The sequence below is a fragment of the Staurois parvus genome, unplaced genomic scaffold (genome assembly GCF_062004578.1).
Source record: "Staurois parvus isolate SC_StPar_1 unplaced genomic scaffold, SC_StPar_1.0 ptg000307l, whole genome shotgun sequence".
In the NCBI taxonomy this organism is placed as follows: domain Eukaryota; kingdom Metazoa; phylum Chordata; class Amphibia; order Anura; family Ranidae; genus Staurois; species Staurois parvus.
The window spans coordinates 230,370-244,015 of record NW_028318103.1 but is presented as its reverse complement, the minus strand read 5'-3'; the positions used below and the strand labels follow the sequence as shown (position 1 = coordinate 244,015).

At 47.9% G+C, this 13,646-nt stretch overlaps 1 protein-coding gene across 1 annotated transcript in view; it reads right to left on the bottom strand.

The window, feature by feature from the left end:
* The window catches only part of INPP5F (inositol polyphosphate-5-phosphatase F), a 52,135-nt gene extending 38,702 nt beyond the window's left edge, over positions 1-13,433 (bottom strand). The window contains exon 1 of the mRNA XM_089683361.1: positions 13,173-13,433. Within this exon, the coding sequence (XP_089539487.1) occupies positions 13,173-13,410 (238 nt within the window). The 5' untranslated portion in view covers positions 13,411-13,433. The remainder of the gene's footprint in view (positions 1-13,172) is intronic.
* Positions 13,434-13,646: the final 213 nt, after the last annotated feature.

The following is a 13,646-nucleotide window of genomic DNA, read 5'->3' as shown; positions in this document are numbered from 1 at the left end:
ACACCAGGAGCACCCCAAGTATCAGCACACTGACCACACAGCACTACTACCCGACACCAGGAGCACCCCAAGTATCAGCACACTGACCACACAGCACTACTACCCGACACCAGGAGCACCCCAAGTATCAGCAGACTGACCACACAGCACTACTACCCGACACCAGGAGCACCCCAAGTATCAGAACACTGACCACACAGCACTACTACCCGACACCAGGAGCACCCCAAGTATCAGCACACTGACCACACAGCACTACTACCCGACACCAGGAGCACCCCAAGTATCAGCACACTGACCACACAGCACTACTACCCGACACCAGGAGTACCCCAAGTATCAGCACACTGACCACACAGCACTACTACCCAACACCAGGAGCACCCCAAGTATCAGCAGACTGACCACACAGCACTACTACCCGACACCAGGAGCACCCCAAGTATCAGCACACTGACCACACAGCACTACTACCCGACACCAGGAGCACCCCAAGTATCAGCACACTGACCACACAGCACTACTACCCGACACCAGGAGCACCCCAAGTATCAGCACACTGACCACACAGCACTACTACCCGACACCAGGAGCACCCCAAGTATCAGCAGACTGACCACACAGCACTACTACCCGACACCAGGAGCACCCCAAGTATCAGCACACTGACCACACAGCACTACTACCCGACACCAGGAGCACCCCAAGTATCAGCACACTGACCACACAGCACTACTACCCGACACCAGGAGCACCCCAAGTATCAGCACACTGACCACACAGCACTACTACCCGACACCAGGAGCACCCCAAGTATCAGCACACTGACCACACAGCACTACTACCCGACACCAGGAGCACCCCAAGTATCAGCACACTGACCACACAGCACTACTACCCGACACCAGGAGCACCCCAAGTATCAGCACACTGACCACACAGCACTACTACCCGACACCAGGAGCACCCCAAGTATCAGCAGACTGACCACACAGCACTACTACCCGACACCAGGAGCACCCCAAGTATCAGCACACTGACCACACAGCACTACTACCCGACACCAGGAGCACCCCAAGTATCAGCACACTGACCACACAGCACTACTACCCGACACCAGGAGCACCCCAAGTATCAGCACACTGACCACACAGCACTACTACCCGACACCAGGAGCACCCCAAGTATCAGCACACTGACCACACAGCACTACTACCCGACACCAGGAGCACCCCAAGTATCAGCACACTGACCACACACTTACTACCCGACACCAGGAGCACCCCAAGTATCAGCACACTGACCACACAGCACTACTACCCGACACCAGGAGCACCCCAAGTATCAGCACACTGACCACACAGCACTACTACCCAACACCAGGAGCACCCCAAGTATCAGCACACTGACCACACAGCACTACTACCCGACACCAGGAGCACCTCAAGTATCAGCACACTGACCACACAGCACTACTACCCGACACCAGGAGCACCCTAAGTATCAGCAGACTGACCACACAATACTACTAGCCGACACCAGGAGCACCCCAAGTATCAGCACACTGACCACACACCGCTACTACCCGACAACAGGAGCACCCCAGGTATCAGCACACTGACCACACAATGTCACTACCCGACACCATGAGCATGCCAAGTACCAGCACAAAATCACACGCTACTACTATGGACACCGAAGGTGTCAGCACACTGACCACACAACCCTGCTACCATACACTTGGAGCACCCCAGGTATCAGCACACTGACCACACAATGTCACTACCCGATACCAGGAGCACCCCAAGTACCAGCACATTGATCACACGCTACTACTATGGACACCGAAGCACACCTAGTACCATCACACAGACTATACACTGTTACTACCAACACCAGGAGCACCCAAAGTAGCAGCACAACAATTTCAGCAACTAGCTGACATGATCGATTATGAAAATAGTGGTCAAATATCTGCATAATCAATTAGTTGGTCAGCCAATTTGTTGGCCTGCACACAGAATGCGTGATTTTTTTTACATATCAGAAACACAGTGAAGCACACATACAGCTCAGTGCACCATTCATACATGTCAGTATACACAGTGCAGCACACATACAGCTCAGTGCACCATTCATACATGTCAGTATACACAGTGCAGAACACATACAGCTCAGTGCACCATTCATACATGTCAGTATACACAGTGCAGAACACATACAGCTCAGTGCACCATTCATACATGTCAGTAAACAAAGTTCAGCACACATACAGCTCAGGGCACCATTCATACATGTCAGTATACACAGTGCAGCACACATACAGCTCAGGGCACCATTCATAGATGTCAGTATACACAGTGCAGCACACATACAGCTCAGGGCACCATTCATACATGTCAGTATACACAGTGCAGCACACATACAGCTCAGTACACCATTCATACATGTCAGTATACACAGTGAAGCACACATACAGCTCAGTACACCATTCATACATGTCAGTATACACAGTGAAGCACACATACAGCTCAGTACACCATTCATACATGTCAGTATACACAGTGAAGCACACATACAGTTCAGTACACCATGCATACATGTCAGTATACACAGTGCAGCACACATACAGCTCAGTACACCATGCATACATGTCAGGAAGTGCCTGAGAACATATGAATGTGTGAGGAACAATGCCTTGTGGGGCATGTAGTTCTGGGCAGGAGAATTAATGGATTCTAAAATACTTTTTTTACCTTGCTATTAGGGCACTCTATACTATACTTTTCGGCTTGCTATGGGGGCACTCAAAGCAGGAGGAGACAGAAGCACTGGCAGGAAATCCCAGAAGAGGAGGATCGGGATTGCTCTGTGCAAAACCATTACACACAGCAGGTAAGTATGACATGTTTGTAGCTTAAAAAAAAAAACAACAAATCAAGGTTTATAATCACTTTACAGGCTCTAGGCAGGGAAGATCAGCATCTGAACCCAGAGAAGCTGGAGGATGATAGACTGGAGGTAATAAAAGGCATTACAATTTAAATGTATAGCAAAACTTCCAAGTATTGTATTTAAATAATTATATCCATGCAAAAAAGTCTCAGCCTTTATTATAGGATAACCTCCCGGGCTACCTGCTTGTGCAATTAGAAAAGGGGAAGCTGCTATTACCTGACTATACGCCTAGATAGAAAAAAAATGTATATTAAAAACAAAATGGTGTAACACTATCCCAAAGAATTCTATGACTTCATCCACATATATGAATCATAATACACAGTGTAACCCAGTAATGGTTAAAACAAGTGAAAATATAGAACCATACATATGTAGTACTGCAAAACCAAAGAAACAAGAAAAAAGGAAAACAAAGGAAAAGAAAAAAAAGGCACGCATTGACCAGGAAAAATGGTCATTGTGATATGGTGTACAACAGAAACGTGAATAAAAAAATCTTCCTTAAAAACATAAGGTGTAAGTGTGCTCCCAGATGTCTGAAAGTGACATCCAAATGGTGCCTTACAAGGACTAGTGCAAAATAATAATGTGAACAAATAAGGAAAAGTGCTGACCGAGGGAAAAAGGTCAGTAGTGAATGACAACACAATAAATAGTGAATAATTTCAAGCCGTCCTAAATGCGGAAGGCTAAAAGTGATATAAGTGAGCTCCCGGATGCCCAAATGGTGGCATCAACATAAGTGACCCTAATACCTAAATGCACAAATCAGCGTGAAATACCACTATTCATGGGACCAAAAAGGTCCTAAATGGTTCCCATAAATAATTGTGAAATAATGATGATACTAAACCAAGTGACCTCCATATACAAGTAAACTACTGGAAAAAACGAATGGAAAAAACGTGCCCCACTATAATGACCTCCAATCCGATCAATCCCATAAGCAGGAGAAAAACATAAATAATATAGACAACTGGGGGTTTATTTACTAAAGCTGGAGAGTCCAAAATCAGACTCCCTTCTGCATAGAAACCAATCAGCTTCCAGGTTTCATTGCCAAAGCTTCATTGAACAAGCTGAGGTTAGAAGCTGATTGGTTTCTATGCAGAAGGGAGTCTGATTTTGGACTCTCCAGCTTTAGTAAATAAACCCCCTTGTGTCTAAAGGTGTGCAAATACAATCCCCAAGATCAAACAATCCCAATAGATCTACAATAATAGAAAAGTGACAATGACCATGAAAAAAGTCCACGTAAAGAACAAATCTTAAAGGTGTAAAACATATGCAGATATCAGCTGTCTATAAATTGCAGATGCAGGTGGTCTCAGGAAATGAAGCAGTCACCAGCTAGATTGCCCCCTCACCTCCACACAGACCCCACAGGGCCAATGTGCTAGAAGAATGCACAAAACAAATGCGCCTCGAGTACTACTTTGATATATTTTATATATTATTACTTTTACAGTTTGAGAGTATAAATTAACCCCTTATAGTAGTGATTATCTGCTGTTTTTGTACACCGGTCACACCGCTGCAATCTAAAAATCGCACAATTTGTGTACAATTTCAGCACGATTTCAGAAGACTTTGCTACTTGTGAAGATTTTCAATGATTTCTTGCAATTTGCAGTGTAATTCCCATTATATTATATGTATGTGAAATTGCAACAAAACTATGGAAAAAGCAATGCAAGAACTACTTTAGAAATTGTGCTGTGTTAAGAGACATTCACATTCCTTATGCCGGCTATAGACTGTTCGAAAATCGGCCGGGAAAAAAAAAAACGGCTGATTTTCACACTGATAGTGGGTTAATTGGTCAGCCGCTTTTCCCAGTTTTTTTATCAGTCATGTTGGAAAATTCATGGCTGATTTTGACGATCGCCCAATTTTCCCAGCAATGATGGGCAAATCGGCCTATCGTTTTACTGATAAAAAAATCAGCGCATGAGCCGTGAATTGCAAGGGACAGAAGTTATGGGGTGAACTTTATGATTTAGTTGGCCGATTTTTTTTATCGTTGGTGGTAACATTAGCCGAACGACTGATTTTTCGTTTTTTTATTTTTATAAAAAAAAAAAAAAAAACGGCTGATGTTCGACCCGTCTATGGCCTGCATTACATGCGATTTCAATTAACAAATCACACAGCTGTGACTGGGTGCTTAAGGGCTCATTTTGGCTGACCCCATCATGACAGGTGATTAAAAAAAAGCATGCTGCTGCTGCTGCTAAATGTCTTCTGCTGGCCATACATGTACAGTTGCAAGAAAAAGTATGTGAACCCCTTGGGATTACGTGGAGTTTTGCATGAATTGGGCATAAAATGTGCTCTGAACGTCATCTAAGTCACAACAATAGAAGAACACAGTCTGCTGAACATAATACTACACAAATATTAGATGTTGCCATGGTTTAATTGCACATAACATGTAAACATTCACAGTGCAGGGAGGAAAAAGTATGTGAACCTTTGGACTTAACTGGTTGACCCTCCTTTGGCAGCAATAACCTCAACCAAACGTTTCCTGTAGTTGCAGATCAGACCACGTTGAAGATCAAAACTCCACGTAATCCCAAGGGGTTCACATACTTTTTCTTGCAACTGTATTGATTTTCAGATGAGAATATTTGTACACAAATCTCTGTACATTCGATGAATGTCATCTACTTGACCTCATGATTAAAAAAAATAAACGTTTCTAAAACGAACATTTTCGAAGGAAAGATGTGTTTGTGTATGGCCAGCATAAGTGACAGCAGGTGCTTGTATCAAGCTACCTGCTGATGACAAGGGAGTCTGTCATGCACAATATTATAGAACGGTCCTGTCTGAAAATCTGCAAAACAGTGTTTTAGGTTTTTTTTTTTATTTTTTTTGTTTACATAAAAAATTTGATCTGAGTCTGATGATCTGTACCAGATTCACCCTCTAATGGTGTATACATCTCTTCGGTCTGTTATTCTCAGAGTGGATACGATATTTTGTTCCCCAACCATATAGCTGGTTATTTATATTTCCCACTGCATACAGACGTTGAAGAATAAATAGTCTTTTATTTAAACTTTACAGAATAAGGAAATTACAGTGGATATAAAAAGTCTACACACCCCTTTTAAAATGTCAGGTTTCTGTGATGTTAAAAAAATTTAGACAAAGATCATTTCAGAACTTTTTCCACCTTTAATTTGACCTATAAACTGCATAACTTAGTTGAACAACAAACTGAAATCTTTTGGGTGGAGGGAAGTAAAAATAAAAAACTAAAATATGGTTGCATAAGTGTGCACACCCTTAAACTAATACTTTGTTGAATCACCTTTTGATGTGATTCCAGCACTCAGTCTTTTTTGGGTATGAGTCTATCAGCATGGCACATCCTGACTTGACAATATTTGCCCACTCTGCCTTGCAAAAACACTCCAAATCTGTCAGATTGCGAGGGCATCTCCTGTGCACAGTCCTCTTCAGATCACCCCCCAGATTTTCAGTCGGATTCAGGTCTGGGCTCTGGCTGGGCCATTCCAAAACTTGAATCTTCTTCTGGTGAAGCCATTGCTTTGTTAATTTTGATGTATGTTTTGGATCGTTGTCATGCTGAAAGATGAAGTTCCTCTTCATGTTCAGATTTCTAGCAGAAGCCTGAAGGTTTTGTGCCAATATTGACTGGTATTTGGAACTGTTCATAATTCCCTCCACCTTGACTAAAGCCCCAGTTCCAGCTGAAGAAAAACCACCCCAAAGCATGATGCTGCCACCACCATGCTTCACAGTGGGTATGGTGTTCTTTTGGTGATGTGCAGTATTGTTTTTGCACCAAATATATCTTTTGGAGTTATGTTCAACCTTGGGTTCATCAGACAATAACACATTTTCCCACATGCTTTTGGGAGACTTCAGATGTGTTTTTGCAAAACTTACCCGGGCTTGGATGTTTTTCTTCGTAAGAAAAGGCTCCCGTCTTGCCACTCTACCCCATAGCCCAGACATATGAAGAATACAGGAGTTTGTTGTCACATGTACCACACAGCCAGTACTTGCCAGATATTCCTGCAGTTCCTTTATTGTTGCTGTAGGCCTCTTGGCAGCCTGCCAGACCAGTTTTCTTCTCGTCTTTTTATCAATTTTGGAGGGACGTCCAGATCTTGGTAATGTCACTGTTGCACCATACTTTCTCCTCTTGATGACTGTCTTCACTGTGTTCCATGGTATATCTAATGTCTTGGAAATTTTTTTGTACCCTTCTCCTGACTGATACCTTTTACCAATGAGATCCCTCTGATGCTTTGGAAGCTCTCTGCGGACCATGGCTTTTGCTGTAGGATGCGACTAAGAAAATATCAGGAAAGACCTACTAGGACAGCTGAACTTTATTTGGGGTTAATCAGAGGCACTTTAAATGATGAAAGGTGTGTACTGACTCATATTTAACATGATTTTGAATGTGATTGCTTAATTCTGAACACAGCTACATCCCCAGTTATAAGAGGGTGTGCACACTTATGCAACCACATTATTTTAGTTTTTTTTTTACTCCCCCCCCCCCCCCCCCCCAAAAAAAAAAAAAAAAAAAAAAAAAAGATTCCAGTTTGTTTTTCAATTGAGTTGTACAGTTTATAGGTCACATCAAAAGGTGGAAAAAGTTCTTAAATTATTTATCTTTGTCTCATTTTTTTACATCACAGAAACCTGACATTTTAACAGGGGTGTGTAGACTTTTTATATCCACTGTATATACTGAATTTTTTTGAGGTTTTTATCCTCTCAAAACAATAAAATCGGCCTACTAATCAATTATGAAAATAGTCGTTAGTTGCTGTAATACTGACCACACGCTGCTACTACCAGACATTGGGAGCACACCACGTACCGGCACACTGACCACATGCTGCTACTACCAACACTGGCAGCACACCAAGTACCGGCACACTGCTACCACCAGACATTGGGAGCACACCAAGTACCAGCACATTGCTACTACCAGACACTGGGAACACACCACGTACCGGTACACTGCTACCACCAGACATTGGGAGCACACCACGTACCGGTACACTGCTACCACCAGACATTGGGAGCACACCACGTACCGGTACACTGACCACACACTACTACTATCAGACTTTGGGAGCACACTGACCACACACTGCTACTACCAGACATTGGGAGCACACTGACCACACACTGCTACTACCAGACATTGGGAGCACACTGACCACACACTGCTACTACCAGACATTGGGAGCACACTGACCACACACTGCTACCACCAGACATTGGGAGCACACTGACCACACACTGCTACTACCAGACACTGGGAGAGCACCAAATGCCAGCACACTGACCACACACTGCTACTACCAGACACTGGGAGAGCACCAAATGCCAGCACACTGACCACATACTGCTGCTACTGGACACCAGAAACGTGCCAAGCTTTGGCACACTAACTATGCACTGCTACTATCAGACACCAGGACACACCACGTATTAGCACACAGAAAACACTCCTGCCACCCAACATCAGAAGCACACCAAGCATAAAATCAAAACAAAAGCCAAACTACTACTACTGGACATTAGTAGCCTACCAAGTACCAGCATAACGACCACACACGGCTACCAACTGACACCAGCAGCATGGCAAGCACACGCACAATGACCACACACGGCTACCACCTGACACCAGGAGCATGGCAAGCACCAGCACAACCACCACACACTGCTACCACCTGACACCAGGAGCATGGCAAGCACCAGCACAACGACCAGACATTACTACTACCTGACACTAGCAGCACACCAAGTATCAGCACACTGACCACATACTGTTAAAAACAGGACACCGATAGCATGCCAAAAATACCGGCACACTGACCATACACTGCTACTGCCAAACACATATCTTCATAAAGAGTACCTCTAGCGTAATGTACAAAGACACCTCCATACAGAACACACAGTTCACCTCTACTGTAAGCCTTTAGATTGTAAGCTCTCAAGAGCAGGGACCTCCTAACCCTCTTGTCCTGAACTGTATTGTGACAGTACTGTTCCCTTTGCTTTGTAAAGCACTGCACAAACTGTTGGCACTTACTAAATCCTGAATAAAAATGTTGAATACGGACCAAATTATCTACAAATATTGCACAATTTTGTCTCTAGAAGAATGTCTAGTGTAAACAGATACCTTTATATACACAACACGCAGTCACGTCTAGAGGAATATCCAGTGTAGATAGATACCTTTATATACACAACACGCAGTCACGTCTAGAGGAATATCCAGTGTAGATACCTTTGTATACACAACACGCAGTCACGTCTAGAGGAATGTCCAGTGTAGATAGATACCTTTATATACACAACACGCAGTCACGTCTAGAGGGATATCCAGTGTAGATACCTTTATATACACAACACGCAGTCACGTCTAGAAGAATGTCCAGTGAAGATAGATACCTTTATATACACAACACGCAGTCACGTCTAGAGGGATGTCCAATATAGACACTGATACCTTCATATATACAAAGAGTCACATCTAGAAGAATGTTTACTATAGACAGTTACCTTCATATATAACACGCTTTCACATCTAAAGAAATGTCCAATACAGACACACACTCCTTCATATATATTATGGAGTCATGTCTAGAAGAATGTTTACTATAAACACTGATACCTTCATATAGAACACGGAGTCACACCTAGAAGAATGTTTTATATAGACACACGCCATCTATAAACACGCTTTCTCATCTAGAGGAACATTTATAGACAAACACACCACTCAAATCTAGAGGAAAGTCCAGTAAAGACACAAAAGTCATTATAAATACCACTGATCTACATACGTAGAGGAAGTACAAAGAAAAAAATACAGGATACTACACAGCACTCTATTGTTTCTGAATCCCAAGACTCCTTCTTCTCATCTATTTTCCAGTGCCCTGTGATTCCACCATCTCTCCAGTCAATTCTTTCCATATCCCAGGCCCGTCTAATTATCCGGCCAATCCTTTGCAGGTCCCAGGATCAGTTTCTCTCTCAAATCTCTCCTCTCAGGATCCCATTTCTTCAATCTATCTTTTGAGTGTTATGGATCATTCCATCTCTCCAGTCTATCCTTCCAGTGTCCTTGGATTCCCCCTTCCCTCCAGTCTATCTTCCATATGACCCATCTCTCCAGGTCTATTCTCCTAGCGTGCTAGAATCCCTCCAATCTATCCTCCCCACGTTCTCCAGACTTCTATTCTCCCCATGTGTTGGGATCCCGCATTCTCTCCAGTCTATCTGCCATGTGTCCCAGGATGTCACTATTTATCAGTCTAACGTCCCAGAATCCTTCTATCTTCCTAGGTCCATCTTCCAGGTCCATGTACCAGGATCCTCATCCCCCCCAAGATCCCTGAAATTTTCCAGGTCTATCTTCCCTATGTCCCAGGATCCCACCATCTCTGCAATCTATCCTCCACATGTTATAACTTCTTCAGTGTGTCCTCAGATGTCTCGATCTCTCCAATCTATCCTTCCAGTCTCCCACCATCTCCTTAGGTCTTAACCTCCATGTGTTCCAACATCCCCACCATCTCTCCAGGTCCATCCACCCTCTGTCCTTAGATCCCCAACAACTCTCTAGTCTACCCTTGCCATGTCCCAGGATTCTCCATCTCTCCAATCTATTTTCCAAATGATTACACCATTTCTCCAGGTCTATCCTCCCAGTGTCCTAGAATCCGGTCATCTCTCCAGTCTATCCTCCACATATCCCAGGATCCCTTCTAAGTCCATCCTCTCTGTGTCCAGAGATCCCCAATACCTCTCCAAGTCTATTCTTCGCATGTCCTCCCAGAACCCCACCCTCTCCCTAGGTCTATCCTGCCCATGTCCCAGGATCCTCATCATCTCCCCAAGATCCCTGACATTTTTCCAGGTCTATCTTCCCTATCTTCCCTGTTTGCAGGATCGCACCATTTCTGCAGTCTATCCTTCATGTGTTATAAATTCTTCAGTCATTCCGCCATGTGTCCTGAGATACACGAGATGTGTCCCACCATCTCCTTAGGTCTTATTTTCCAAATGTACCGGCATCTTCACCATCTCTCCAGGTACATCCACCCAGTGTCCAGGGATCCCCCATCTCTCCAGGCTATTCTTGCTGTGTCCAGGGATCCCCCATCTCTCTACTCAGTCTTCCAAATGACCCGTGATTACATCATATTTCCAGGTCTATCCTCCACATGTCCCAGGATGTCTGCCCTCTCTCCATGTCCTTCTCTGTATCCTGAGAGCCCCAACACCTCTCCAGGTCTATTCTCCCCATGTCCCAGGATCCGCAATCTTTTCATTCTATCCTCCATGTGTCATAGGATTCTGCGTTCCAAGATGCCACCATGTCGCAGCCTATCTTCCCAGAATGCCACCAAATCCCTAGGTCTATCCCCTCTGTCTCTCAGGATCCCGCCATCTCACCAAGATCTCCAACATGTTTCCAGGTCTATCTTCCTGTGTCCTGGAATCCCGCCATCTATGCAATCTATCCGCCATCTCTTTAGTCTACCTGCCATGTGTCCTGAGATGTCACGATCTCTCCAAACTATCATTCACCTCTCCAGCCTCTCCTCCCAGCGACCCGCCGCCTCTCCAGCCTCTCCTCCCAGCCTCTCCTCCCAGCCTCCCGCCGCCTCTCCAGCCTCTCCTCCCAGCCTCCCGCCGCCTCTCCACCCAGCGTCCCGCCGCCTCTCCAGCCTCTCCTCCCAGCGTCCCGCCGCCTCTCCAGCCTCTCCTCCCAGCGTCCCGCCGCCTCTCCAGCCTCTCCTCCCAGCGTCCCGCCGCCTCTCCAGCCTCTCCTCCCAGCGTCCCGCCGCCTCTCCAGCCTCTCCTCCCAGCGTCCCGCCGCCTCTCCAGCCTCTCCTCCCAGCGTCCCGCCGCCTCTCCAGCCTCTCCTCCCAGCGTCCCGCCGCCTCTCCAGCCTCTCCTCCCAGCGTCCCGCCGCCTCTCCAGCCTCTCCTCCCAGCGTCCCGCCGCCTCTCCAGCCTCTCCTCCCAGCGTCCCGCCGCCTCTCCAGCCTCTCCTCCCAGCGTCCCGCCGCCTCTCCAGCCTCTCCTCCCAGCGTCCCGCCGCCTCTCCAGCCTCTCCTCCCAGCGTCCCGCCGCCTCTCCAGCCTCTCCTCCCAGCGTCCCGCCGCCTCTCCAGCCTCTCCTCCCAGCGTCCCGCCGCCTCTCCAGCCTCTCCTCCCAGCGTCCCGCCGCCTCTCCAGCCTCTCCTCCCAGCGTCCCGCCGCCTCTCCAGCCTCTCCTCCCAGCGTCCCGCCGCCTCTCCAGCCTCTCCTCCCAGCGTCCCGCCGCCTCTCCAGCCTCTCCTCCCAGCGTCCCGCCGCCTCTCCAGCCTATCTTCCCCAAGTCCCATAGATCCTGGATGTTGGTGCTTTGTAATGGTGTGGAACCCCTATGGCCCCAGTGTGATGCTCCTGTGCTGGTATCAGCCCTCTCATGTGTGGGGTCCATCCACTAGCTTCTGTTGGTATTTGGCCTCTGTGCTTAACTTAGGTCCTTGCTGTGCGGGGCCCCGGTGTTGACGTTAGGTCCCTCCCATGTTGATGTCAGGTCCCCGCCTTGCGGGGGCCCCGTCTTCACGTCAGGTCCCCGCCTTGCGGGGGCCCCGTCTTCACGTCAGGTCCCCGCCTTGCGGGGGCCCCGTCTTCACGTCAGGTCCCCGCCTTGCGGGGGCCCCGTCTTCACGTCAGGTCCCCGCCTTGCGGGGGCCCCGTCTTCACGTCAGGTCCCCGCCTTGCGGGGGCCCCGTCTTCACGTCAGGTCCCCGCCTTGCGGGGGCCCCGTCTTCACGTCAGGTCCCCGCCTTGCGGGGGCCCCTGTGTTCACGTCAGGTCCCCGCCGTGAGGGGCCCCTGTGTTCACGTCAGGTCCCCGCCGTGAGGGGCCCCTGTGTTCACGTCAGGTCCCCGCCGTGAGGGGCCCCTGTGTTCACGTCAGGTCCCCGCCGTGAGGGGCCCCTGTGTTCACGTCAGGTCCCCGCCGTGAGGGGCCCCTGTGTTCACGTCAGGTCCCCGCCGTGCGGGGCCCCTGTGTTCATGTCAGATTCCTGTCCTGTCCCCGCCGTGTGGGGCCCCCGTGTCTTTCCCGTGTTGGTGCTATGACCCCGGTGTGTGACCCTTGGTATGTGGGCCTCCGCGTCCCCTCGGCTCACCTGGTCGGGTGGACAGAGTCCCATCCCGGCGGCTGCACCACAAGGCCCGGTCCCCGCTCTGGACGATGTAATGCTCCTGGGACTGGAAGAGCTCCATCAGAGGCGGCCGGGAGCTCCGGGTGTGACCGCACTCCTCATCGCTGTCAGCCTCGGTTCCGCCCCCTACTCCTCCCTCCCGGAGCAGGTACATTTTGAACTCCGCCCCTTCCCTGATCTCATCACACTGCTCCGTCACCATGGAGAGAAACTTTACCCAGAATCCTCTCCCGGGGGCGGGGCCGAACGATGTGTGCCAGGGTCGTAGTGTCCCGGGAATCACAGGGATGACATGGATGATGCGCTTGGGGGCGAAGCCAATCACCGTCTAGTGTGGTCTGTGGAGGCCAATGAGTGTGTAGTGGGCGGGTATCAGAGAGAGCTCTAGCGGAGGCTGTCCTGTTCTCTGGGTCGCGTGTGCCGCTCTCAGTGCTCCCC